The following is a 27,975-nucleotide window of genomic DNA, read 5'->3' as shown; positions in this document are numbered from 1 at the left end:
CAATGACGCTAGACAGTTTTGAATTTTGCTAAGATATTTACTAATAAGGAAAATAATATATATAATGTTTCGCTGGAAGTTTAAATGATAAGAGCGGTTTGAATGTTTGAATCATCAAAAATATTTAAAACAAATTATTGGACAAGGAATTGGGCCCGCCTCAGGACTTGGGCCAATTCTGAGTCAGCTCTTAGAGCGCAGGACAAAAAACTATGTTGGATAGTGTGGTAAAAGTGCTTTTTGGAAGAAGATTAAATGCAGAATTATTTCGGCGTTCAGGCATTGCAATTCAGTCATTATTATTATCTCTGCTCCTATTTGTCGTAAATTGAAGTGAGCATTGCTGTACACCTAAAATGTAAGTCACAATAAATCTATTGCCTTTCTATTTGTGTGCATCTCAATTTATATGTCTGTATCTAGTCGCACGACGGGTAAATAGTTCACATACCTCCAAGGTAGCGCTCCCAGGGATCTGATTTTTACATATTATAACAGGTAACTGATTTTGAGATAACCCAAGGAAAGGAGGTTACATTTATATAATTACATATTTTATTTTCTCGCTTTCTGCGAGTGGCGCGATCGGTACACCGCTTTTAATCATAATATTACATATGGCGCTGTCTTTAGCGCTAGAAGTGGCGCAATCGGAGAACTTATAAGGTGTAAGTTCACAGCTTTAAAGCATAAAATTACATTTGACGCGGTCAATCTTTATGACCACAATTATTACCACAATCTATATTTTTTATCGCTACAAATGGCGCGGTCGGTAGTACGCAAAATTATGGCAACCATTTGTTCGGAAGAACAAATTTTAGCGCCAGTGGTGCACTAGGCTATAGCCAGGGAAGATTGCGGCAATCAGTACCTTACAACATATACTATCCAAACATGTACAATCATCCCCCCAATAGACAAGTCAATTACCTATTTGAAAACCCAAATACTCGCCAAAGCCAATATAATGCGAGAATGGTATATAGAAATCACGAAAATTTGCCGACAGGAAATGAAAATTTTTCAGGCCGAAGGCAAATAGTTAATTGGCCGACGAGAAATGAAAATTTTGCAAGCCAACTGCATTGGCAGTCAGTGCCAGCAAGCGGCACTGACGCAAGACATTCAAGTTACCGTAATGATACATGGCGAAGGCAGAGAGATGTAAATCAATTAGATATGCCTACGGAATCTCATATGTCTGAATATCTATTGCAGGCACCGACGCATGAAATAAATCCGCAGGGAAACGTTTCAGGCCCCTCAGAAATATAAATTGGACCCAGAGGGCGCCTACAATGTTTTATAGGTCCAAACTGATAGTAGTACCATCCTGTAGTGATAGTAATAACAAGTTACCTATATTTAATGATTTTTGTGTGGCAAATATTTACTTTAAGGCTTTGATTGACTCTGGTGCTACTGCGAACATCATAAACTCATGTGTATTTGATATGTTGCCTCCGCATATTAGACAACAAAGAAATTTTAATAATCCCAATTTAACTAGCGTGACAGGGCATAAATTGGATGCAAGAGGTTCAATTCGCCTAAACGTAAAAAGGATAATAGAATCTTTCCGACGAATTTTATAATATGCGATAACTTTCCGTATGAAGCCATTATCGGCGCAAATTTTTTTAGCTCTAATAGAGTACTATTAGACGTAGCGAACGAAAGGCTTGTCTACCCGGCTAAGGTAGGGGAAGGAATTTCTACCTTAAGAAATCATAACAGAGGTTACGAAGACAACGTAACAATAAATAAAATTTCTGGCGGTATAATGTCGCAATCTTTTGAACCTCATGTCTCGCAAGGAGGACATGGCATAATCAAAAAATTTTTCAATTATTCTGAGAGACATTGCAGAGGTGAAGTAAATTTAAATAATAAGTGGATTAAATCTGCGAAAATAAAAATAGGAGATATATGACAGTATAGGTCAAACAAAATAAAGAAAATAGTAGAATTATGGAAAAACATTTTAAAACCCAACTTCACACCACAAGTTGCCACAATGACGCAGCATAGCGCCAGTATGAATCTAATAGACAATGAAAATAAAGAGAAATATTACGGATTCGCAAAAATCCCTCCCAAAACGATGCAAAGAATTCAAATATCACATATGATTGAACCAGTGGATAGCAAATCTGAAATATGGTTTGCGACCCCATCAAATGAAGTTCCCGAAAATCTGCTATGCGAAGAACAGATCATATCTTACGACAAAGGAGAAGGTTTTATTTGGGTAACTAATAACCACGAAAATGACACAATTACAATAAAAAAGGGGACGTGTTTAGTCCAAATCCAAGTTTTATCGGAAAATGATTTAAATAGATGGGAGAATTCCAAAAGAAACCTTGTTAACTGCATCAAAACCTCAATAAACAAATACCCTCTAACTAAATCGCAATTCTTAAACAAATTTAATATGGATCATATTACGGACTTACAACTTAAGAAAAAATTATGCGAATTATTATGGAATTTTAAAGATGTATTTTCCACATCTGAAGATGACATCGGACTGATACCTTTTCATGAACATTCAATTCTAACGACTGGTAATCCTGTAGAAAAACAACCATATCGTGTGCCGTATAAGCACAAAGAATGGTTAAAAAACAAAATTCATGAATTAGAAAAAAGTATAATTATACGTCCAAGTATAAGTCCGTATAGTGCACCAGTGATCTTTGTACCAAAAAAGAATGGCGATCTTAGACTGGTAGTAGATTATAGAGCCCTTAACAAACAAGTAGTTAGCGATAAAATTCCCTTACCAACAATATATGAAATTCTTGACTCAATTTCAAGCAAAAACAAAATTTTTACTTCTTTGGATCTTACCCAAGGCTACCACCCAGCGAAAACAGCCGAAAAGGATATCCATAAAACTGCGTTTTCTATAGCTGAATATCATTCTTACAAATATTTAAGACTGACTTTCGGACTTAAAACAAGTTCAAGCGCACGGTGTAGACCATTATTGCATCTATTAAGAGGACTAAAGAATATCATTCATTTTGTTGATGATGTCATATCCGTGGGAGAAAACGCTGAACAACACTTAGCAACATTAGCTAAGGTGTTCGAGAAATTCAGACAGGGCAATTTAAAATAGCGGCCTGAAAAAGTAAATTTATTTCAACCTAAAATTAAATTTTTAGGAGTAACAGTGACACAAGGAGAGATATCCCCAGACCCCAACAAAATAAAATGTGTTGAAAACCTCAAACCCCCTAGAGCAATGAAATATTTAAGAGAAATTTTAGGCCTCACTGGCTACTTTAGAAAATTCGTGCGCAATTATGCCCAAATTGCGAAACCCCTCACAGAGTTAACTAAAGGGAACTCCCAAAATGTTACCTGGTCCCAGGAAGCTCAAACTTCCCTTGAATGTTTCAAAAAAGTACTCACTTCTGAACCAATATTATCACTTCCCGATTTTTAAAACTGACAATTTGTGGTCACAACCAATGCAAGTTCAAAGGGCATTGGCGCTATTCTTTCGCAAATAATCCCGGTAGAAAACCTTAATCCTCTAGAGGAAATGTCTAAACAAAAAAATATAGAAAAAGTTATATACTATTCGAGTAGAACCCTATCAATAGGCAAAAGTAGTTATTCCACCACAAACTTAGAATTATTATCTATAATCCACCACTTTCGCAAATTTAGACACTATTTAATTGGTAGAAAATTTATACTATACTATTTATACTACTTTTATCAGACCATAAAAGCTTGCAGTACCTGCGCACATTTAAAAACCCCACGGGAATTCTAGCCAGATGGATTATGAAAATCCAAGACCTAGATTACGAATTTGAATATTTAAAAGGTAAACAAAATGCAGCTTGTGACTTTTTGATTAGATACCCAGAAAATATTCCGTCAGAAGCCGAGGAAAACGAAGTTAACACTATCAATGCTAAGAGTAAACATAAATGTAAGAAAAACAAAGACAAAGACACAGTAAAGGAAAATAAGGGTAACTATTGTCCCCTGTCTTTAGAAAACATAAAAAGAAAGCAAAAAAAGGACGAAATGTGTGTAGCACTTATTAATTATTTTGTGAACGATGATGCGTTACCAGATAAATTCAAAACTCTTAGAAAAGAAATAGATAATTTTTAATATGATCATGATGAAGAAATACTATGTAGAATCGTGACCGCTGAGACAAATAGAAACCAAACATCAATAATACCTATATTACCCCAAAACTTAATAACACCTGCATTTGAATATTTTCATTCAGATATAGGTGGACACTTAGGAGTACCGAAAACTTTCCATAAATTAAAACAATATTTTTACGTGCCGTCAGGAGTAACAAAACTCAAGGAATTTGTAACCACATGCGAAGCGTGTAACTTGAGAAAAAAAACCCAAAGCTTATCCTAATCCTCCAATGGGAAGAGTCCCGGTAGCGAGATTCCCCTTCGATATTGTCTCATTTGACTTATATGGAACAAGTGGAGGCTTGCCTGTTTCCAACAGAGGCCATACTTGTATTCTTTCAGTTATAGATCACTTTTCTGGATTTACCTTTGCAAAGGCATTAAAAAGTCAAGGCGCTTACGCCGCAAGTAAAGCGTTAGCGGAATTACTTTTAAAATCTGCCATTCCAAATAAGGTTTTAAGTGACAACGGAAGCAATTTTGTTTCGAAAGTAACAAAAGACTTAATGAGTTTTCTTAACATAGAGAAACTGGTGACATCCCCAAATCACCCACGAGCTAATGGTAAAATAGAAAATAGGCATAAAATATTTTCGAATGTGTTAAGCATTTATACAAAAGACAACAGGAACGATTGGGATCAATTCTTACCCTATTTAACTAACGTGATCAGTATTGCTCATTCAGAAACAACCAAAGACCACCCTTTTTATTTACTATTTGGTCGTGATTTTAGAATCCCCTATGACGAGATTATTGAGTCCCAGCAATATTGCTATAGCTTGGAGGATTACAAACAAGAATTCATAAATGAAATTAGGAAAACTTATAAGATAGTTAGGCAAGAGTTGGAAAAATGTAAAATAAACCAAGAACTAAGAAACCAACCCAAAGTCAAGGGGAACATAAATTTCAAGATAGGAGATTGCGTCTACCTAAAGAATGAGGCAAAAACGGAAGGCAAAAAACTTTCCAACAAATATTCTGGACCGTACAGAATAGTCAAAAAGTACGATAACGATTATACTTTTAAAATGGAGAACCCTGATAGTGGAAGAACTTACAAGGCACATGTTAGCCAAATAAAAAGAGCAAAATTTCCAGAGATGGATATCACGTCCCTCCTCTACTGATTCGTCAGATGCAGAAAATGAGCCCCCTAAATCAAGATTGGCAGAGCTAAAACCCTTTAATTTCAAGCAAGACTATTTCGAGGATGAGAGTGATGAGGAAAATTTCGAAGAATTTTTAGCTATGAAAAATCTAGTTATTCCCAAGAGATAATCCCTAATACCAGTAAGAATAAAAACGCCAAAAAGTTCATCATCGGAGAGCACAGGAGGATTAGATTATACGATATCACCGAAAAATCAATTTTTCCGTAATAGAATTTTGACCCCTTGTCCCCCCAAAATATTTCCAGATGATATGGTTTCCCTGCAACACCAATAGAAAGGCCCTTCTCATTACAGGAGGATTTGAACAGAGCTGTAGAAACTCCGGGTATTACTTTAAAGAAAACTCCTCCCAAAGACTCAACTAAAACAAATTTGCGAGAAGCTATGGATTTAATAAATTTCCCAATAAAAACGAGTCAATGTACATTGGCTAAGAATAAAACTCCCGAGGATGACCGGCAAGGACAACATCATGATATAACTGTGTCCAAGGTCAAACCTAAACAATGGACTTCATGGAGGGAAACACTAGTGCAAAGAATGCCCCCCACCCCCCTGAAGATATGGCATTTAAGCAGTGGAGGAACCCCGCAAAAACTTATGATTCCTCTCAGAGCTCTCAAGAATCTTTCAAATCTCCCGAGTTGAAAACTCAAAGCGAGAACTTAGAGAATAAACCTTCTACTTCCAAAGGAGTAGAAATTTAAGAAGGAAGGGGAGGTGATACCTCAAAAATGTGAAGTACCAACTCTAAAAGTTCTAATGCGGAATCATCGGAAACCAGTTCCGAAGAGTCTGACGGCGAATCAGACCATATAGTAGTTAAAGAATTAGGGAAATCAAAACCGACTTCAGCAGCGCACACGCAAAAGAAACAAAATTAAAAGGGCAAGAATTTTTGAAAACACAATACAAAAAATTTGATCTTATTTCGCAGACAGAACCGAAAAAGAAAAAACAGCAATAAACAGAAGAAAAAGTAACGACACAGTCAGGTAGAACGGTTAAGAAACCGGACAGATTAAAATACTCTTAAAAATACAAAAAAAAAGATTTTTTATGGATAGGCATCACAATGTAATAATAATTTAAAAACTTTTAGCTCATAAGTAAAAATCATACAATTATAATAAACGCTATAGAAAAATTTTGTTCAACATATATCATGGCTTCGCATGAATCAAAACCGTCTGATACCGTCCGTTCAACATATATCAGTACCCGAAAACAAATTCTAATTAAAAACTCACATTGCATATAATTAATTCGAATAATTTCCTTTAATACAAAAAGTGTACCCGTACCATTCCAGTACGATGTATCCAGTCCAGCTGAAAGAAGCGGTGTTAGGAAGTACTAAGCGAAAAATATTCATACACCTTAGAAATGATCTTTGGTTATTTTCCGTTCCAAGAGAAACTGTTGGAACTATGTCTTTTTACAATAATACAGAAAGAATAGACCCAAGCTACAAAACAGAATTACTGTTACAAGATGTGGGTACGATAACCATAAAACAAGGATGTCAACTTGTAACTAAAGAGTCAACTGTTCGAACGCCGTTAATTACCACAAACACAAAGATAATAAGTCCCAAAATAATCAATTTCAAGGTAATCGACCTGTCGTACACTATTCCCAATATAGAAAATAAGGAAATGAAAACCTCAATATGGTCCAAAATAGAAAAAAATAAAGGGACAGTAAAGCTTACAAAAACAAGAAAAGCATTAGACTCCCAGATTCACCTATTTACAAATGAAGACCAAATATTAAATTACGTGAATAATAGATACGGATAATTCTCAACCAATTTCTGGTGGAACAAACTACTGACCGTATGTTTCGTATTTGTGACTTCCCTGACTATAAGAACCGTATTGACTTTTAATTATGGAGAAATCCTGAGACTAAGAAGGCAAAAACCAAGAGCAGAACACGGGGAAATGGCCGAAATGCAGAAGTTTATCCCGGAACCCCATGAGAACGTCTAAGCCAAGAAAAAGAGAAGATATTACAAAACGAGTGGGTATAGAGGTCTCCACTCGTCCTTGCTATGTCTTGTTCCCTCATTGTAAGTGTTGTTTATGTAAAACCGTGAGGCTATGACGCTGCAACATGCGTTTCTTAAACAGCACGGACGTGCGTGAACAATGCAGGCAGGAAATATGTTGTAAAATTAGATCTCAAACTTAACAATGAAGAGTAACTTATCTTTAAAGGATTTTTTAAATTTAAGGGAAGATTAAATATGTATTGAAGAATTAAATAATCCTTTTATCGTTGTTTCCTTTCTCAAAACAAATTTGAAGACATCTCTGTTTTAGATTTCCCAATGGGAATTATATGTATATGAAACAAACATGATAATAATGTTGTTTTATTAAAACCAATGTTAAGTAGTAATATCAGTGTATCTTTTTTTATTGTCTTGTAGGGTAATCTTCACCCTAAAATGCACCTAATCGTATTGTTTATAATATATACTGACTATTTGTTATAAAGAACGTGTGATTCTGCCTCGTTATTTTCATTACAGGGAGTGGATTGATATATTGGAAATCGATCATTACAATGCGTTGCCCAGTGCAGATACAGCCTAGTAGCATCTATTTTCATCATACCTCAACCTACGAAGAGTACTCACCATAAACTCAAGTAATTTGCATTCTAGATGGCTTGCAAAAACTGAAATTACGTTTGATCGCTGTCTCATTAACCACAAATGAAATCATATGTAAGTTCACACTTTATTTGAGTTTAAGTATCAAGTGCAATATCGAACTATACAATCATTTACATCCTAAGGACCCCATCGACCAGTACAAGATATAAGTACATAAATATCACTCTTGATAATCATTATGGACCCATGTACCATACGACTGTATAGATATTACATTTGATGACCCCAAAAATCATTTATGCGTCGCAGATTCACGCGTCGAATCCCTTTCGACTATTTCTCGGTATCCATTCTGTCATCTCTGTCAAATGCGAGAAGGCAATATCTCGGTTATTACATCAATTTTAAGAGACAATTTATGGCAAATGAACTTTGAAACTGAATATTAAATTAGAAAGACCTAGATTAACTCCTTAGTGATTATTCACTGCTCCCAAAAGTTAAAGAAAATGTGTTTAAGGAGTTACTCATGTTTGATGTTAAACAATTCCAGATCCAAACAATCATTTCCCATGTGACTAACCAAGGAATCACCGCAAAGTTAATAGACGCAAGCCAGACACAAACAATTTTATAAGAGTACTATAATCTCTAAGTGCACGAATGAACAATTTTATACGAGAATTACATTCTCTATGTGCTTTAAAATATACAAAAAATTAAACTCCCAGGTATACCCAAGAACGATTTTAAGTACCCAAGAACGATATTCTGAGAAGAAAATCAACCCAATCTTGGCGTTTTTGATAATAGATTGAGTTCCTAGTCCCAACGGTTCCAGTGTTCAACCCCTTAAAGACAAAGTACCTTATGAACTATAAAAAAAGCAGGTGAGAATGAACTCTGATAGCATATTCCCACACCTGTAATTGGAAGTATCATTTCCCTTTTGACAATTGGAGAAAGCTTGTCGTGTGAACAAAATCATGCTCGAACTGTTCCATGAAGAAACTATATTGTAGGTACTTTAAAAATTTTGCCAAGACGAAAGGAGTGAAGGGCCATAATTTACAACAGAAGGATTGAGTACGCTAAAGAGACTCGAAGGTGATGAAATAGGTGTGAATTTATATACGTTACATCTTAATAACTTCGATAACTCAAAAATTCCAATATCCTATCATTAACGTTGCGTAGCAAACATCCCCAGTGAGAGGGTTTTAATGTTACCAGTGAACGTGGTAAACCCAATATTGTGTGTTTTAAATCGTTCTTATATGTAGTGTTAGATGTTCAGATAGAGTTATGTGTAGCGTTGTCGAGCTATTCATTTAATGTAGCGTAGATAGGAAGCAGTGTACCCTATAGTCAGCAAAATAAAATATAAAAAAACTTGTGAAAGGTGAATTCTCAAAAAAATCTTATGTAAAGGTAGAATAGCCCCAACCTTGTTGGAAATGTAAAAGTAATCAGTGTTAGATGTAAAAAAAAAATCTTTAGTATAGTAGCTAGGCTAGAACCATGAATCTTAGTCCGGTAGATGAAATTTAGATACGGATGTAGAATAAAAAAAGAAAAGTAATAGAGATAACTTTTAGCACTCCTGATTAAGCCCAAATAAAAATATGAAATAATACAATTTAAATCAAAATTATTCCGAATAGATAGTTAGTAAATAGCAAACATTTTAAAAGCCCAAACGCAAGCAAATCCTAATGACGGGACGTCATTAAATATTGGGAAGGGTAATATGTACCGTGAGTAAAATGTAATATATTTAAAATACAAAAAATAAAATTCCTTTTTCTAAAGATAATTCCGACAGAAATTAAACGTTCTCTAATTGAGTTCAAATACCGTTCCCAAGAGTCTAAATTCTTAATCAGCAAAAAGAGAAATTGCATTTTAGCTTCAGTCAAACAATGACGCTAGACGGTTTTGAATTTCGCTAAGATCTTTGCTAATAAGAAAAATGATATATATAATGTTTCTCAGGAAGTTTAAATTATAAGAGCGGTGTGAACGTTTGAATCATCAGAAATATTTAAAACAAATTATTGGACGAGGAGTTTGGCCCGCCTCAAGACTTGGGCCAACTGTGAGTCAGCTCTTAGAGCGCAGGACAAAAAACTATGTTGGATTGTGTGGTAACAGTGCTTTTTGGAAGATGATTAAGAGCAGAATTATTTCGGTGTTCAGGCATTGCAATTCAGTCATTATTATTATCTCTGCTCCTATTTGTGGTCAATTGAAGTGAGCATTGTTGTACACCTAAAATGTAAGTCACAATAAATCTATTGCCTTTCTATTTGTGTTTATTTTATTTTATATGTCTTTATCTAGTCGCACGACAGATAATTAGTTCGCATACTTCCAAGGTAGCGCTCCCAGGGATCTGATTTCTACATACTATAACAGGTAATTCATTTTGAGATAACCCAAGGAAAGCAGGATACATTTATACAATTAAATTTTTTATTTTATCGGTTTCCGCGAGTTACACGATCAGTACACCGCTTTAAGTCATAATATTTCATATGGCGCTGTCTTTAGCGCTAGACGTGGCGCAATCGGAGAACTTATACGGTGTAAGTTCACAACTTTAAAGCATAAAATTACATTTGACGCGGTCAATCTTTATGACCACAATTATTACCATAGTTAAGGCCAATCTAAATTTTTTATCGCTACACACTTACATAGATATAAAGTAGAATAGTCAAGGCCCAGGGTGTTTTTTTTACAGTTGAAAAAATTTACAAAGAATAGGAAGATAATTCTACAAACCAAAATTATAATATTAGAAGCCACAACAATGACAATGGTCAAGTATAGTTCTGAAGCTTAGGTGCTCCAAAAAAAGAGGAGGATTTGCTAGATGTTTTCCAGATAAATTACCTATGGGTTGTTTTGGGTACCCTACTGACTGACTGTATCTAAATCAGTAAGCTGATTGAAGAAAGTTAGGAGGCAAATTCTGTTTTGAGTCCTTAAAGTGGCTCAAAACAGGCCATTGTAAACATAAGTTTAAAAATTTGTTTCTTAAAAATTGTCCAGCGAGAAAAAAAATTACCATTTGCAGCTGATTCAGGAATGGTAATTATTATTTTCAGTAGTCTTAGTACTAAAATGTTATTTTGAAAACACATTTTTCAGGATTTTTTTTAAAACGCCTGAAACCCCTCAAAACAGGCATCACAGCAAAACCAAAAGTAAATCATTAGAATAACCATTTTTGAATACCCTAAATAGGAAACTCATAGCCCTTATCATGAAGAACAAAGACATAAGAAATGAACAAAAATCCCATTTTTGCATGGGTTACACTGATACACCCTTTTCTCTTTTTTTTTCTTTCTTTGTTGCTAATTTTTATAAATAATTAGGTTTTGACTGTTTTTTTTTTCATTTACATAACAGTCTAAAAACTATAGACAAGGTAATAAGTCACCTTTTGGAGCCCTATTAAAGGCTCAAAGTGTATTTTCCCTAAATACAACCATTTAATTTGATAACATCATGAAAAAAGATATCAAATGATGTAGTCACTTTCTTCCCAGCTAAATTATGTCAATATGTAAATATTTAATGGTTTTTTTTACAATGTACTCCCCTGGAACAACAAAATGACTGTTTCCTTTCCAAATTGGTATAATTTACATGGCAAGTTTTTTAAATTGGTAAGCCAACTGCTGGTGAGAAATCAGTACAATAAGTAATGTAAGCCAAATAAACCATTAACTTGTTGTATCTATTTATGGCATGAATACAGGGAGAGAGGTGCTAGGATACAACTGTCATGGCAATAACCATTATATTTGGCAAGAATGTTGAATAGCGAATCAGATAGTACTACTCTTTTGCTATTATAGTTCATCCTTCAAAAGAGAAACAATTTTAGAGAATCAACAGTATAAGCCTAAAATTGGGGCTGTTGATAAGAAAATATATTAATAAAACAATATTTACTTCATAGTATGCAGAATAATTAGAATTAGCACAGTCTGACTGCAATTCCACTATAATCTAACTCTCCCCCCCCCCAATTGCAAAAATATATAGCCCATATTATATACTCCCCATGCATCACTTAAGACCAAGAGTTTATAAAAAGCCTTGACCTCCTACCACCATATGGAGTTAGTGACCATATTGCAATAGTTTGTAGTTTCAGACTGTTTCCCCAAAGACTAGAATTTACAAAATACTGGATACACTTATTACAGTCTAATTTGTCAGGAACTGACCCAATGTGATTGGTCTTCCACTGAGGATATAGATGCAAAAGAGTCTTATTTCCCAAGGGAGAAAGTTAATGCACTAAATAAGCTGTTCATCTCAGTATTCACAGTTGCAGATAATGCTCCACTTCCAGAGCCACCGCAGTATTAAATTCTAATAAGTATGCTGCCCATTACTATTACCAGATTATATGTATAGACTTGACTAAAGAAGATTAATCCTAACAAATCAACAGGGCCAGATGGAGTACCCTCCTGGTTTTTAAAAGAGGAATATACAGTATAATCTCATCTCTCACCCTACTGTTCCAAAAATTCCTAAATACAAAACCTATCCCACAAGATCAAAATGATGCTTACACTACACCTCTTCAAAAAAGAAGTATCAGAGATGAAGTCAGCAACTATTGACCAATTATTCTCACTTCAGGAGTGGGGAAAATTTTTGAAGGCATAGTGAACTCAGCCATTGTAGGACACCTAAGGGTCAACAAGCTACAATCACCTAGCCAACATGGCTTCTGTCCTAGTCAATCAATTGATACATACCTCATTGATGCTTAAGAACATGCCACAAAACTTACAGACATGAGATCTCTTGTTAATATGGCATTATTAGATTTATCAAAAATGTTCAATAAAGTATGCCAGAGGAGACTTAATTGTGAACTCCATACAATAAGCCTCCGCAATGAAGTTGTAAATTGGACAATGCAATTTCTCACCAACAGGATGCAAGTGGTAAAATCATTTGAGAATAACAGATCGATTTTCCTCTATGAACTGGTGGATGTAGAAAGTGGGGATCCCCAAAGCATGGTTTTGATGTATCTTTAATCATAAAGAATAAAATTTGCATATATGTGGACGGTTTCAAAATAATTGGTTCAATTTATGATCCCTAAAAGTACCAAAGACCTCCAAGCAGATCTTGATGCACTCTCAATTTGGGCAAAAACCTGGCAACTGGAATTTGATATCTAGAAATGTAACATCATACACTTTGGAGCTAATGCTTTATAGACTCCAATGATGGTTCTAAACAGCCATTTCCTGCAAAGAAGATCTGGGAGTCTTGGTTAATGACAAGCTCAAATTCAATTTACACATGCAGTGTGTTGTAGCCAAAGCCAACCAAACTTTTGGTATAATAAAGAGAATGTTCTGTAATAGATACCCAGCAGTGATTACTAAGCTCCTAATGGGCCTGATCTGATGTAAATTAGAATTTGTCATGTCCATTGCAACTCCAGTTAAGAAGCTAGATCAATCAATTCTGGAACATGTGCAGCAGCAAGTAACAAAATGCATAAGGGCTTTCCAAAACTTGCCATATTCTACCACAATCCAAAGGCTGAAAATGACATCTCTCATATACCAGCATAGGCACAGGGTTGTCAATGTCATATAAATTGATCTGCAACCATGCTCCAATACCTATTCCAGATAGCCTTTTTTTTCAAGAACAAGAGAGCATCCCACGAAATTTTACCAAACACAAGCTAATAATAGTATGAAAAACAAAATTTTCTCCAACTGTCTGGCTGGCCTATGGAACTCCCTTATCCAGAATACAGTCATGTCCCCATAGCACTGAAGCCTTTAAGTTGGCTGTTTACAGAGATTGGTGCAGCACACATGGCAGACAGTTTGGGATACACCCAACAAGCTGAGGTACCATCATCATTGATTGGTGTAGTGTTCTACCAGATCATTAGTTTAATAAACCAAGGCATCTAGAACAAAAAGCATAATAAGCAACTGCAAGCATAATAACAACAAAAGCATGATATTATTTCCTCCTTCTTCTATATAGAAGATTAACATTGCTTACAGCCAGTGGAGGATGAACTGTAGGTACTGTTACTAACATCCACAAGAGAAGGCTCTAAGCTTGCTTCTCCTGGACCTCTACAACACAGACAAGAACAATAAGGAGCTAAGCATGTGGTACTGCTAGCAAACATGTCTGGGAGAAGGCGCGTGGCTCACTCCTCACCAGGCAATATATACACTATATACATACTTCCGCTTTTCTTCTTTTGAGAGTTGGGTAAGGTTATAAGTTTAGTTTGATTGGTGGCTTAAATTGCCTTCTGTATCTAATTCAGGTCACTGATGCCTCTGCTGGTGTGCTATCTTTGATTGGGTTTACTTTGATTGGTGGCTTAATTTGCCTTCTGTATCTAATTCAGGTCACTGATGCCTCTGCTGGTGTGCTATCTTTGATTGGGTTTAATTTGATTGGTGGCTTAATTTGCCTTCTGTATCTAATTCAGGTCACTCTTGCCTCTGCTGGTGTGCTATCTTTGATTGGGTTTGGACTATTGGTGGTATGAGGCAGGGTTATTCTGTTGGGTGAGTTGATGTTGGATGTTGCAGTAGGCAGTGTCTCATCTGTATGAGGTAAGTCAGATGTTGGATTGTTCACTGATGGAGTGGCAGTATCCCACCCACTATACTGTCTGCTTTGTACAGGGGGCAATGGCAAGGCATTTGATATCTACTTCCAATTCCCCTGTTGGAGGGTTCCAGTTTTGGTTGCAATATGGAGTGATCTGGGGTGAGCTGCTGGCAGTACTCCACTGACTATCTGTTTGTTTCTGTTAAGCCACAGTGTCACCTGAGTGGAGTGTGGGCTAAGACTTGGCATCTTTGTCATATTGCAATTTCTGTCTTGATTCTGCCTCTTTCCTCTTCAGCAGGTATTTGTTTGTAGGAACAACCTGTTTCCACAGGTTTTTTTCTGTGCATGGTAAGGTGGAGTGTAATTAGCAGCTCATCAGTACCTGCACAGGATTGGCATAGCTGTCTATGGGTCTATTCTAGGAGACCCAGGTATGGGTCATCTCCACCTTCATTTGCCATGGTGAAGATGATCTTGCATGCATGAACAGCCTTTTCTACCAATCCATTGGACTGAGGGTAGATAGGGTTGGACATCTTGTGTTTTATACCCAGTCCTCTAGATATTGTTTACACTCTGAGGATGCCTATTGTGTTCCATTGTCTGATATGATGGTATGAGGAGTGCCATGTTGGGCAAAATGTGTTTTGAGTTTGCTGATGACTTCCTTGGATGTTAAGTTCCTCAGCCTAATGACTTCAAAAACGGCTGTGGTAGTCTGCTGTTATGAGGTATTTTCCTTTATTCCAATCAAAAATGTCTCAGGCTACCTGCTGCCATGGCGCTAATGGAATCTGTGAGTTTATAAGAGGCTCTTTCTGATTGTTGTGGCTGTGTTTCTGGCAGGCTGGGCAGTTTGTGATTAGTGCTTCAATGTTAGTGTTCATCTTCGGCCAGTAAACAAGCATCTTGGCGCATTGCTTCGTCTTTTCCATACCAAGGTGGGAGATATGGAGCTGCTTGAGGATGTTGGCTTGCATCTTCAGGGGAATAATGATTCTGTCACCATTGAATAAGGATGCCATTCATGTTGATAATTCGTGCTGAAGGTTCCAGTATGCAAGAAGATTTGTAGTACATTGCTTTCTAGCACTGGGCCACCTGCCTTGGATGGCTTCCTTGTTCATCTTTCATGGTGTGGAGTCGTATTTTCTTGAGTCTTGAATCACTAACAGGAAAAACACATGCAATCTGGTGAGCATACACTTTGATTTCTCTATGGAGCTTCTTGTCAACATCAGGGAGGTGCAGCTTTGATAGCACGTCTACAACTGCAATATCTGTCCCTGGTCTGTAGATGAACTCCAGAACATTGGTTTGAACATGGAACATTTGCTGGGCTCTGGCAGGGGCTTTTTGAAGTGGATTTTGGAGGATAATCTCAAGTGGATTGTGGTCTGTTGTTATTTTTACATGTCTGCTACACATGAAGTGGTGGAAGTGCTTGGAACCAAATACAGAAAGATAAACTTTTATTTTCACCAAAATTTTCATGGCACTGCCAAATTTCTTTGGTATAATCATATTAAGAAGCAAATACATAAAAAACACTAATCAATCCTCCTTATTTTCATTATACATTTTTACAAAACTAGGCATAAAACTTTTTGCTAACCACTGATGGGCACAGCATACCAGCTGAAGTTTCTCAACAGGCACTGCAACCCTGCGCGGGAATCGTTTTGTTGTGGATTGAGGGGGAAAGGGGTTTTGTGGAATTTCTTCTACAATTCATGCAGTGTTTTTCTCTTCTTTTTTTCAGAGTTTGCATTTTAAACTTTGTCAGCAGCTCTTTATACAACATTTCTGCCTGCTTCAAAACTATCATAAGAGCTCTTCTCTTTCAAGCCTGGCACTTTGCTCGGCCATCAGTCCAAAATGCAATACAGGAGCTGCATATTCCAGAATTGGGCTAATAAAAGATGTAAATATCTGGAGGAGGTGATGTGGAGGGGCACCATGTGGGTATTTCTGTTCAACTTTGCTGAGAGAGCATGATGCATATGCAATGACATTACCATCTGACCAGACCATGTGAAGAAGCATTCAAGGGGAGATCAATTGACTTGCATGAGTGGTCAAAATATGCTAAATTTGAGACTGTTGAATCTTTGATATTTTTCAATGCTTTTTTTGTGTTCCTTTGCCCACGTAAATTTTGTGGATTTACTGAGGTTTGTGTAGGATTTTGTTCTGTGTTGATAGGTTTGACATCTATTTTGCAAGGTAGTTTTACATTCCCAACAGGGTTGGAAGTTCTTCTTGGTTTGATGGTGTAGGCACATTGTTGATGGCTTCAAGTTTATCAGGATCTGGCTGCATTCCTTGTTTACTAATAACATGTCCAAAGTAGGTCAGATTTGTCACACTAAAGTGACATTTCCCTTTGTTGAATCTGATGCCTTTTTTCTGGCTCTCTCAAGTATAGCTGTCAATTGCTTATTATGTTCCTCTAAGGTTGACCCATAAACTACAGGATCATCACTGATTACAGCAAAACCATCTAGTCCCTCAAAAGCCTTTTTATTTCTTCTTTGGAATTTAATCTGGGCAGATAAGATGCCAAATGTAAGTAAAAAAAAGTAAGTATGACAGCACTAGACCCTTAAGGTCCAAACCGGCAGTGCTGATCTCTGTTTCATGACCCTTCAGCCAGGAAGTGCAATGGGGGTCAGCCATCCTGTGCTTTGGCAAACCCTTCAAATGGATGCCAAATGGCATCCATTTGAAACAGTATCTGTCAAAGATGGCATTGAATGTGCTTAGATCTGTAGATTCATAACAGGATCAATACAAATTTGTAGACTGCCATCCTTTTTTTCTACAGTAACCATTGAATTCTACAGCAACCATTGAAGTTGGTTTGGAGATTTTTTCAATTATATCATGTTCTGTCATGCAATTAAGTTCTGCTTCTAGCTTTCCTTGAAGTGATGGTGGGATTCTTTTTGTTGGGTGTGCTGTAGGGACTGCATTGTGCTTCAGCTGCAAATGGCACTCTCCATCTAGCTTTCCTATTCTTTGGAAAATGTCTTTGTAGTTGCTGATTATATCATCCACTTTTGTCCTGTCAAATACATTCATGTTGTTGCAAGTATTTTCCTCAACTTTACTGACATTCAGGACAAGTTTCACTATGTTAAGATCAATGCTTGACTGGAATTCAAGAATTTGCACTGAGTCAGTTTCAATGTTAAAGAAAGGCAAAGTTTCAGCTTTGCTTGAATTGTGCTTGTAGCTCAGCTGGCATATACCACTGACAGAAATTTTGGATCCACAATAGCTAGTGAGTTTCTGAGTACTTTGTTTCAGTGGTGGCAGATGTGGTAAGGCATCAAAATACTTGGCAGGTAAAATGTTCTCTTGTGCTCCTGTGTCAACTTTGAATTTCACAGGTAGGGAGTGGTTCCCTTCCAGTGTAATAAGAGACTTATCCTTGTCTTTATTGGGTTTTTTTTCTATGACATATAGAAAGACGTTTATTATCTTCATCACTGTTGTCAGTTGGGCTCTCCTTGTATCCAGTAACAGCATTAATGGATTTGTGGCTTTTGCAAAGTGATTTAGCTTTTTGCACTTTGTGCAGGCTTTGCCCTATCTCCACAGAAATTGCACTCCTTAGTTTTTCTAGATGATTCAGGTGCATCTTTGTAATTCCTTACTGGATTTTTTTACTTCTTAGTAGTATCAATCTTGTTTTTACTTGATGTGGTCCTTGTTCTTCAAATGTTCTTAGCTATGCCTTAGTTGTTTAGTAGGAACAGCATTTATTAACAGCTATTACCAAAGTTTGTCACCTTCCAGAAGAAGTCTTTTTTTCATCTTTGGGTCTTTGATACCAAAGACTATTTTGTCTCAAACCATTTCATCAGCACTAGTATAGTTGCTTTTACCTTTTTTTGCTTTACCAGGCTTTTTGGTTTCAAGCTTTTACCAGGATTTTTGGTTTTGTGATGTACTTCTTAATGCTCTCTCTTTCAAATTGGTCGTGCTTTGGAATGTGTATTGGGCAAACACACTGTTGGTGATGGGTGCAGCATATTCATGGAATTTCTGCAGGTAAGTGTCTATGTTGTTTGTTTCTTCAGCAGTGAGTGACAAAAGTGTTGAAAATCTGGTGCCCTTTTTCTCCTGCCCAGATGAAAAGGTAGGCACACTTGCTTTCCTGTGTCTTTCCAGACAGGGGTCCCAGAAACATGAGTTTTACATGTTGTTCAAAGTGTTTCTATTCATCACTGAGGAAAGCTGAATCAATCCCAATCAATACTTGGTGGCTTTGTTCCCATCTTCTGACACCATGTAGTGTTCTACCAGATTATTATCTGATTAAACCTAGGCATCCAGAACAAAAAGCATAATAAGCAACTGCAAGCATAATAACAACAAAAACATGATAAGCCACTGTAAACATATACAAGTACAAGAAGCATAAGCACAGCAATCATGCAGGATATTACAATTGGTATCTACATGATTCATCCTTATCTCTGCCAAGTGTGATTTAAGGTAAGGTAATGTCTACCAATAATTTGATTCAATGCTGACAAAATCAAGAAAAAGAAAACACATGGGAAGTATATAAGCTGGGCTATATATTTGCACATTAGGAGGCAAGTATTGAAGGCAAGCTATAGTGGGATTGCAGTCAAGATCTGCTAACTACAATTATTCTGCATATTATGAAGTAAAAATTATTTTCTTAACATGCTTCCTTCTCAACAACCCCAATTCTAGGCTACTACCAGATCAACTTTTACCATAGCCTCTTATTATTTTAAGAACAAAAAAGGCCTTTTAACCTTATTTATTAGGTCTAGCCCATTATGTCTAGGCTACCTAGAACTTGAGCCTAGTTGAGATACAAACCAAGTTGGCCTATTCCAGCATGTGAATGTCCTGCAATTTGGTGATTCAAGTATTCAAGTGTTTCTGGAAGATATTCTGATATACTATCATGCCTGGAGCCATTCCTAATCACCGACATAATACGATCTTGAATTTTAAAACATTAATCATTTTTCCAAATTTTGAATTTACGATTACTGACAGAGATGCTATCTGATCAATTTTCATAGAGTACATAGGTGGCCTAGTGAACTATGTTTCTCTTTCTATTCTCCTTTCAATGTGTCAAATTATAAATTATAAGAATCATGGTGTGGATTTTTGACAAAGTATTTTGAATCCTTAAGTGAAATTTCCTCATCCAATAGCACACGAAGATAGATGTCCCCTTTTTCTTTTTAAGTTTACGCCAATTTTGTCGTAAATAGCAATTTGCAATTCTGCTCATTTTCGATCATAGTGAAAAAAAAATCTGCAATAGAGATGTTCATATGACCAAGTAAACTGATACACTTTAAAGCTTTGTTAACCACAAAGTTAAGCAACTGCTTCATAGAAAAAGTATTATAAACGCGTTGCTAAAAGAATATAAGACAGTTGTCATTAGAAACATAATGTTCAGAATTTCATACTGTAGCTTATCAATACTTTTTTGGTCCATTTTTAGTTTCAAAGCCACTGCAATAAATAATACATTGCCTGCGATGAAATCTACACAACACTAAACAATTTTTGATGGCCATTTTAGTTTCCAAAAGATTTTTAAAGTGATTTGTAACATATTAAGATTTATGTTTCATAAAAGCCGCCATACACTTCTCTAAACTGTAACTTTATTTGTTTATTTGATTTCATTCAGAAGGATAAGATTAACTTTAATATATGGATTATTTTTTTGCGAGCTGTTTGTTAAGCCAAAGATATTAGGCAACTATAGATATAAATTGATGTTGTAACGAATGATCTCCATACGTATTTTATGCGTAGGCAGAATACACCGTTAGTGCTAAACACTAGGAAGACTAAAAGCTCAACAATTCTGCAAACGGAAAGTTCAATTCATGTTGGGTTTTCGATAGAACTCTTATTGAGAGTAGTAATACAAGATATGTGTTAAACCACTGTTCCATCAGGAGAAACAGTATACAGAAGTTGTATTTTGCAATTCATTCATACCCTTGGTTCCCACTTATACGACTTTTTGTGACGAAATATCGCATTAAAAAATTGGACACAAAATTTGCACGTTAACGCAATAATTATTATAGGAAGTTACGCTAGACAATTTATTTGCGTTCAATTTTGAAAAAAAAGTCATATTAATTCAGCTTTTTAAAATAACCTACGGCAAGGCATATATATTGTCATTTTAGGGTAAGGGACTGGGATGCATCAATAATGTAAGTAATGATGATATTTAAAAATAGCTGTAAGTGAGAAATCAAATGGCATATTCTATTTTTTTTTTCTTTTTGACTTCTGTTCTAGGTTAGAAACAAATTGACTACAGGCCATACTACACAAAACGAAACAAAGTGGTCTGTATTTTCGAATTAGGAATAGCCATCTAAATTGGCCTACTAATCTTACCTTCAACTCTTTCTGAGACTTTATTTGATTGATTTTATTACAAGCAATCTATTGTTGTGGTCTATACCAGCTTTAGAGCATAGTTTTCTATCATTTCTAACTGACAAAATCAATTTTTCAATATCCATTTTGATCTTACACAGCCTATTGATTTAATGCAATTTTTCCGGGTTGCAGCGGTAGCTTGCAACCTAGTAATTATGCTCAAAATTAATCAGAGAAGTTGAGGTTCATGAACTTGTACGATATTTTGGAAAATCGAACAGACTTTAACTTAAATCGCACACAGCTGTGATATTCAAATATCTGGCCGAACAATCGTGTTTGTATGTGAATAATCGCATTAGTGGGAGCCTAGAGTAAAGTGTCAAATACAAAATAACAGCTCATAAAACCAATTTATTACAAAATTATAATAGATACAAGGACATTATATGAGTCTCTCTGTACTTCTTAAGTTTTTATGTATCTCAAGTGTTTGAGAATTTTATTTGCTATTTTTATGTGAAGGTACTGGATGATACCCTATTTTATGTGAATAGATCTTTGAGGATTCTCCATCTCTTGAAATATTTTCCTTCATTCCGTAATTCATAAAAGAAAGTGAAAAAAGTATTTAATATTATATTCATGTTTATTTGTCGAAATGATTTATTTTTCCTTACTCTAATACTGCTCATGTATTTTTGCATTTCCTTTGTTTGTAAGCTGATTTGAACTATAGTCATTATTACTAGACCTTATTTAATTATTTTGTGACGTTTTGACGGAATACTTTTTATCCAGATTAAATTTATTTCTCACTCTATTTTTGAAGTTTAGTAGGAAGTCCGAGGCTAGGAAGTCAGAGCACTGTCCAAATTTGACATGGTCTATGGACTTTTCCAACGTAAATGAGCCACCCTTATCGTTAGAAAAGAATGAACACATATAAATTAGGATTGGTAGTTTAAAAGGATTGTAAGAGAGACATGTCGGATAAAAAGGGCTAGGCCACGCCTAACGGATAAGGGATGATAAATTTCCTAAATCTTGCTTTTTGGCTATCTATCTGAGACCAAACGAAAAGCAGAAGAGGAAATTATTAATGCTTGATAAAAAAAAGAAACAATGTCTTAAAAAACATGTCAAACCTAGAGATGTTAGAACTAAAAAACGTTAACAATAAGCTTAGTTTTAGTTTGTTCAAATTTTGATTTTAAATATAAGTCTACATTTCATTTGATATAGCCTGAAACTTTCCCAAAGTAAGCGGATAATTTTGTTTCCAAACTTTTTCTGGATTTAGAAGAAATTAGGACTAGGTTAATCTACACAAATAGGCTGGTTAAGCAAATTTTTACACGAATATATTCTTTGGGAGAATTTGTTTCTGTTTTGTCCCCAATTTCTACAAAATTCAATATAACCTTTTTTTTCATTCTTTTATTGTAAACTAAATAAACTGCTTTTATAAACTGCATGGCTTCAGTTATTTTTTTTTCTTAGAAATGACCTCAAGTTTCCTTTCTTGTCAATCTTTAATAGCCTTTGAGTCAGATGTCTTAATTCAAAATATGTTAGATAGAGTTAACAGTTTGAAGCAACTCGGAACCTCCATAAGTTTGCCCTCGGTCCACAAAAAAAATCACTAGAAGAATGACTAGACCAAAGAAAATTAGCAACAGAAAATCAACCTATTAAAGTTTTTTTTTTTTTTTTTTTTTTTTTTTTTTTTTTTTTTTCAAAGCCCAATAACTAAGAATATCATATAGACAATAAATATCACTATTTCAAGTGACATCTTTGTTTCTTTTTTTATGGGCACAATGCATGCCTTTTAACTTTTCATAGTCAGCATTTTCCTATGCTAACAACTTTTTAAAGTCAAATTTATATTTAATAGAACTAGAACATTTGAAATCAGTATATAAAGCCTATTCTTTTGACGTTTGTATTATACAAGCATTTCTATTTTTTTTTAATTTACTTTTCTATTGACAAAGGTTGCTTGCTTACCATTCATTTATAATAAAAACTTTTATACCAAACAGGTCTGAGGAGAGGTGCACATCACTTTTCTAGATCGTATCTACACAAAGGAGGGGGAGGGGTTGGTCAGAGCTCTATTTCTTCCAAAACAGAATTTCCGAATTTATTGAAATAGTTTAAAGGTCTATTCAATTTTCAAATAATATACCTGATACTGCTTTTACATTTGTTAACTAAAAAAAAAGAAAAAAGTTTTCTTATGGAAGTAAAGAGCAAAGTTGAAACTTCAAACAACAAAAATTATCGCTTCGCAGATTACGCAATGTATATCTATAAAACTTGCTCAAGTAAACTGACTCGTGATATTCTATAATATCTCTAGAATGCGAAAAACTAGTGTTTTACTGAAAACTGAGTTCGCTTGAGTTTCTTAGAGAATATTAATTACATGCTAAAACTAATAAATATCATAGTTAGTGAAAGACTATTGAGAGACTTATAAATTGTTCTTATTAATTTCTGTAGTTCACTCACGGATAAAGATAGATAAAGATAACATACCATTTTTTAGAAACGGTTTCGCGTTTTCAGTAAAGCACTAGTTTTTTGTATTCTAAAGATATTGGAAAATTTCACAGATTAGTTTATTTGAGCAAGTTTTGCAGATATATATCGCGTAATCTGTGGAACAATAATTTATTTTAAGTTTTAAATTGCTCTTTACTTCGGTAAGAATTTTTTTAAATAAAATTTTTCTTGTTTTCAACACTTATACATATGCAATATACGTTACAAAAATTTGTTTAACTAATACGTTGAAGCTAAAGAAATCAATATGCTTTCTTTGTCAAAATAAGAAATTAAATATAGATTTTATTCCTACATTCCTTAAACTTTCCCACAAGATTTTGCAACTTTGTAACGCAACTAAAGAGTCCAGGGGAGATGTCTTTGAGTACTGACACGTAAAAAATCAAAGCCCCGGAAGGTGTCATATGGTATTTTACAATGGAGTTATAAAGACAAATTCGTAAGATAAGCTTAGAAACAGTGGCGGATTCAGAGGGGGCGCCCCCTAGCGTAGTCTAAAGTATTGTAATTTACTTAATTAACCCAAGTTTGCGTTAATTAAACTTGCTTTTAACGCAAGTTTATCGGATCAACCTATTTTGCGCCCCCCCTAAATTTTTTTTTTATCGGATCAACGTGTTTTGCGCCTCCCCCCCCCTAAAAAATCCTGGATCCGCCCCTGCTTAGAAAGAGGCAGTAGCTTTTAATTGAGCCTTTAAATAGTTCTTTGATATCTTGCGTAGCCTGCGTAGCTCTGGCATTTTGACCCTCTTTGTATCAAAATTGATGTTCTGTGGCCCAAAATGGCAGAAAACACCAATTTGCTATGACACAATCTTTTTGTTACTTAAAAAAGGCACTTAATATTAATCGAAATAATTATTACCATTCCTGAATCAGCTTCAAATGGCATTTTTCATTTTTCAAGATAAAATATTACTTATTTCTATAATTATGGGTCCTCTTCTAATTTAGACTTTGTTGTCACCGACTCAGTTCAATTAGTGAGTCAATCAGTACTTGTTTTGGATGATTTTTCTTTGTAATGATCATTCTCACCTTGAATTTTCCTGACCGATTACGGCAACAAAAATCAAAACATCAGTAAATAATTTTTTTAAGAGAAAGTTCTGGAATAATTTAAATATTGACCTATACGATTTTTTTCTTGATTCACACCTTTTGATGGTTAACGTTCCGTTTCACTTGCTATTTTCTGAGTCGAAAGGTAATTCTATTGATCTAGATTTCTATCTTCCTCAGATAATACATTGCTTAAAAAGTGCAGAGTCTTTGCAGTAGCCTCAGTTACAGTTCACTCTCAGAAAAAAAGGTTGGTCGCATTTTCTTCAGCTTAAGGAGGCGAAGCCTCGACATCGTTTCTAGTATCATATATGGTCTCAGTGCGATAGGCCTCGTTCTAGAATAGTATTTGAACTTATAGAACCTTCGAAACCTTGCGTTCCGTAAGGTAGTTGTAAAATGAAAAAAAAAGAAAAAAAAAGTATATGATATATCTTACTCCGTTCGGAATAATGGAAGTTTTAATCTCAGCTTATAGAAGTGTCACAAGGTTTTTTGATATGCTGATTAATAGTTCAGAGTTTTATTCACCAATAAATACAAAGTGGAAATGCAATAACCTTTTTCCCCTCGATAGGCTCCATGGCCCGGGATACAAGGGGGATACAAAGAAAACACTCTATATACGCAACAGCAAAAAGAATAAAACAATAGCCAAATAACAAATAACATTAAAAAAAGAACATACCCAAGGCGTTGCAGTCAAAGCGCAAAGAAGACAACCATACAACATGAAATAAACACTCAGGGGACATCAACTCCTCAGAGGAAAAGGAATTTTTTTTTTTTAATAAAGTAAGTAAATAAAAACGAAATGCTATTCTGTTTGATTCTTAACTAAATGGTCCTTAAGAATCCTTTTAAAAGTTCCAAACGAGTTACATTACTATACTGAAGAAGGTAGGGAATTCCAGACCTGTTTACAAGCAATGAGGGGATTGAATTCTGATCGCATAGTAGGGGTAGGAGGAATGCAGATATTAAATGAAGAACGAAGGCTATAAGGAGTTGAATAAGAAATAAACACAGGAGTTTTTTGAAGAGATTTTGGAAGATTGCCATGATACTGATGAAAGACAAAAGAAGCACAATAACGAATGTAAATAGACTGTAGATTTAAGAGCGGTGTTGGTGAGGAACGGTTGGTTTCCATAACCAGACGCCATGCTTTATTATGCATGACAGAAAGTAACCGCTGTGTAGAAGGAAAAGTAGACATCCATACAATGGGGCAAGAAACATATGATTGAACAAGGCAGAAAAAAAGAAACTTCAGAATAGATCCAGGAAATGTGTGTCCAAGTTTTCGAATGATACTGAAACTCCGTGAGACCTTAACCCTAATCATGGCTATATGGTTTCTAAATGAAAGGTTCTCATCAAGTAGAATACCAAGAAACCAGACCCCATCCTATCCTCTGGTATACACAAGAAGCCTTTTGACACCTGAAGTTGTGTAAGCTGAGGAAAAGCCATACCAATTCGAGAAAAAATAAGAAAATGTGACTTACCAGCATTTCAGGCCAAATAATTAGCATCAAGCCATGAAAAAACTCTCTCGAACATTGCCACAAGGATAGACTTGATACCACATTCCGTCTTCTCAAGGGTCCCAAAAGTGGTGTCATCAGCAAAAGCAACGAGAAAATCTTCATTAGAAGTAGTATTAGAACATCAGCGAACATTAGGATGACACAGCTTGAATCATGCCAGAGGCCTGTTTTTTTTGACTGCCTAATTCAGATCATTAACATAAATCAGAAATAAAACTGGACCAAGAACAGATCCCTGAGGGACGCCATAATCTACTACTATGTGGAAATAAAATTAAACATAATGAGGATGAATTCTAATGGCAATGACACCGGTAGTTTTTGCATATTTATGCTCGCGCTTTCAAGAAAAGGTCTCTTTGTTCCAACATGTTGCCTGTAAAGGTGGCTATCCACTGACTTATAAAGATTCACAGTTCGTTCGATGGAAAGACCAATTTTCCATCTTGTTGATTCTAACCACTGCCCAGATATATAAGTTTCATTTTAGACCGGCAGTCAGTTTTCTGAAGGTGCCAACAAGTGTCACTGAAATACCATTCACATCAACTAAAATTGGCAAAATTACAAATCTCGAGAATCATCATCTACAGTAACAGTTCCCAAAGTTGACTTGGCTCCGACACATCTAACAAAATTTCCAATCTTCGGACCTACCTTTTTGTTGTCGTAGAGAGAAGAGTTACTAAATATTATACTCTACAACTAGAGGAGTATACCCACGCGCAAGGCCTATCTCAACCGCTTGTTTTTGTGCATTACGATGTTCCAGTCCCCCACTATCTGAGGAAAAGAAGATGAAGAAGAAGAAAAAAAAGTGGTTGATGCAGAATATATTGGTTGCAGCCACTTTTCTTGATTTTCAAGCCAGTATATTTCCCCTGGTTGTTCAAGCCAAGGGACTATAAGTTTCCTATATAAGGGTTTCGGACAAGGCGGCTCTAACAGTGTACTTCGTTTTTTGGTCTGATTCCAGTTTTAGAAGTTATGACCAATTTCATGTTTTACCATGGTGCGTAATCGTCTCTTACTAGGTTGCTAGCTACCACTGCAACCCGGATATACGGCAGAACGACGTGCACGAAAATATCTTGTTCTGCAAGCCAATGAGTCGTGGAACTGCTGAGATAATTTTTGGTAATTTTGCTGAATACAATTGATTCCCATATAAAAGAAAAAGCTTTATAAAAAAAGATACAGATACATAAAAGATACGAAATCTAAAAGATACAGCTGTGAAAATTGTCAATTATACTAAAACAATACCCTTACAAGCCCACCTATTTCAAAACTGGTTGAAGATATAGATAGCCAAGATGCATCTCTTCTTCTGCATACGGAAGCTCGCTGGTTATCCAGGGGAAAAGTACTGACACGATAAGTAGAATTTCGTAATGAAGTTACAATTTACATGGAAGCAAAAAATGAATATATTATGCATCTACTGGACAACGAATTCATTCTCAAGCTCACTTATTTTGTGGATATTTTTTTCCGAATTAAACGAACTCAATTTGCAGTTGCCATGTTCAAACGGATCAGGCATTTTTGCAGTTCATGAAAAAATTCGAGCGGTCATAAAAATCAGAGGTGTTGTTGAGGGGGGGGGGGCAAGGGGGAGCAGTTGCCCCCTCCAAAAAATTTGGGAAAAACTATCCTTTATTAAGTAGCTTTAAAACTGTTTAATAACTCGTTTTAAGTGTAAAATTTGCTCT

General features: G+C 35.5%; 1 protein-coding gene across 1 annotated transcript in view; it reads right to left on the bottom strand.

Moving 5' to 3' along the window:
* Ipk2 (Inositol phosphate kinase 2) overlaps positions 1 to 19,670 on the bottom strand; it is a 59,631-nt gene extending 39,961 nt beyond the window's left edge. The window contains exon 1 of the mRNA XM_089098721.1: positions 19,515 to 19,670. Coding sequence (XP_088954847.1) covers positions 19,515 to 19,632 — 118 coding nt within the window. The 5' untranslated portion in view covers positions 19,633 to 19,670. The remainder of the gene's footprint in view (positions 1 to 19,514) is intronic.
* Between the last annotated feature and the right edge of the window lie 8,305 nt (positions 19,671 to 27,975).

Source organism: Artemia sp. Qi Xiang Cuo, chromosome 13, assembly GCF_049724085.1.
Source record: "Artemia sp. Qi Xiang Cuo chromosome 13, ASM4972408v1, whole genome shotgun sequence".
Lineage (NCBI taxonomy): Eukaryota > Metazoa > Arthropoda > Branchiopoda > Anostraca > Artemiidae > Artemia > Artemia sp. Qi Xiang Cuo.
The sequence above is the reverse complement of the archived record's forward strand: the minus strand, read 5'-3'. Positions and strand labels throughout refer to the sequence as shown.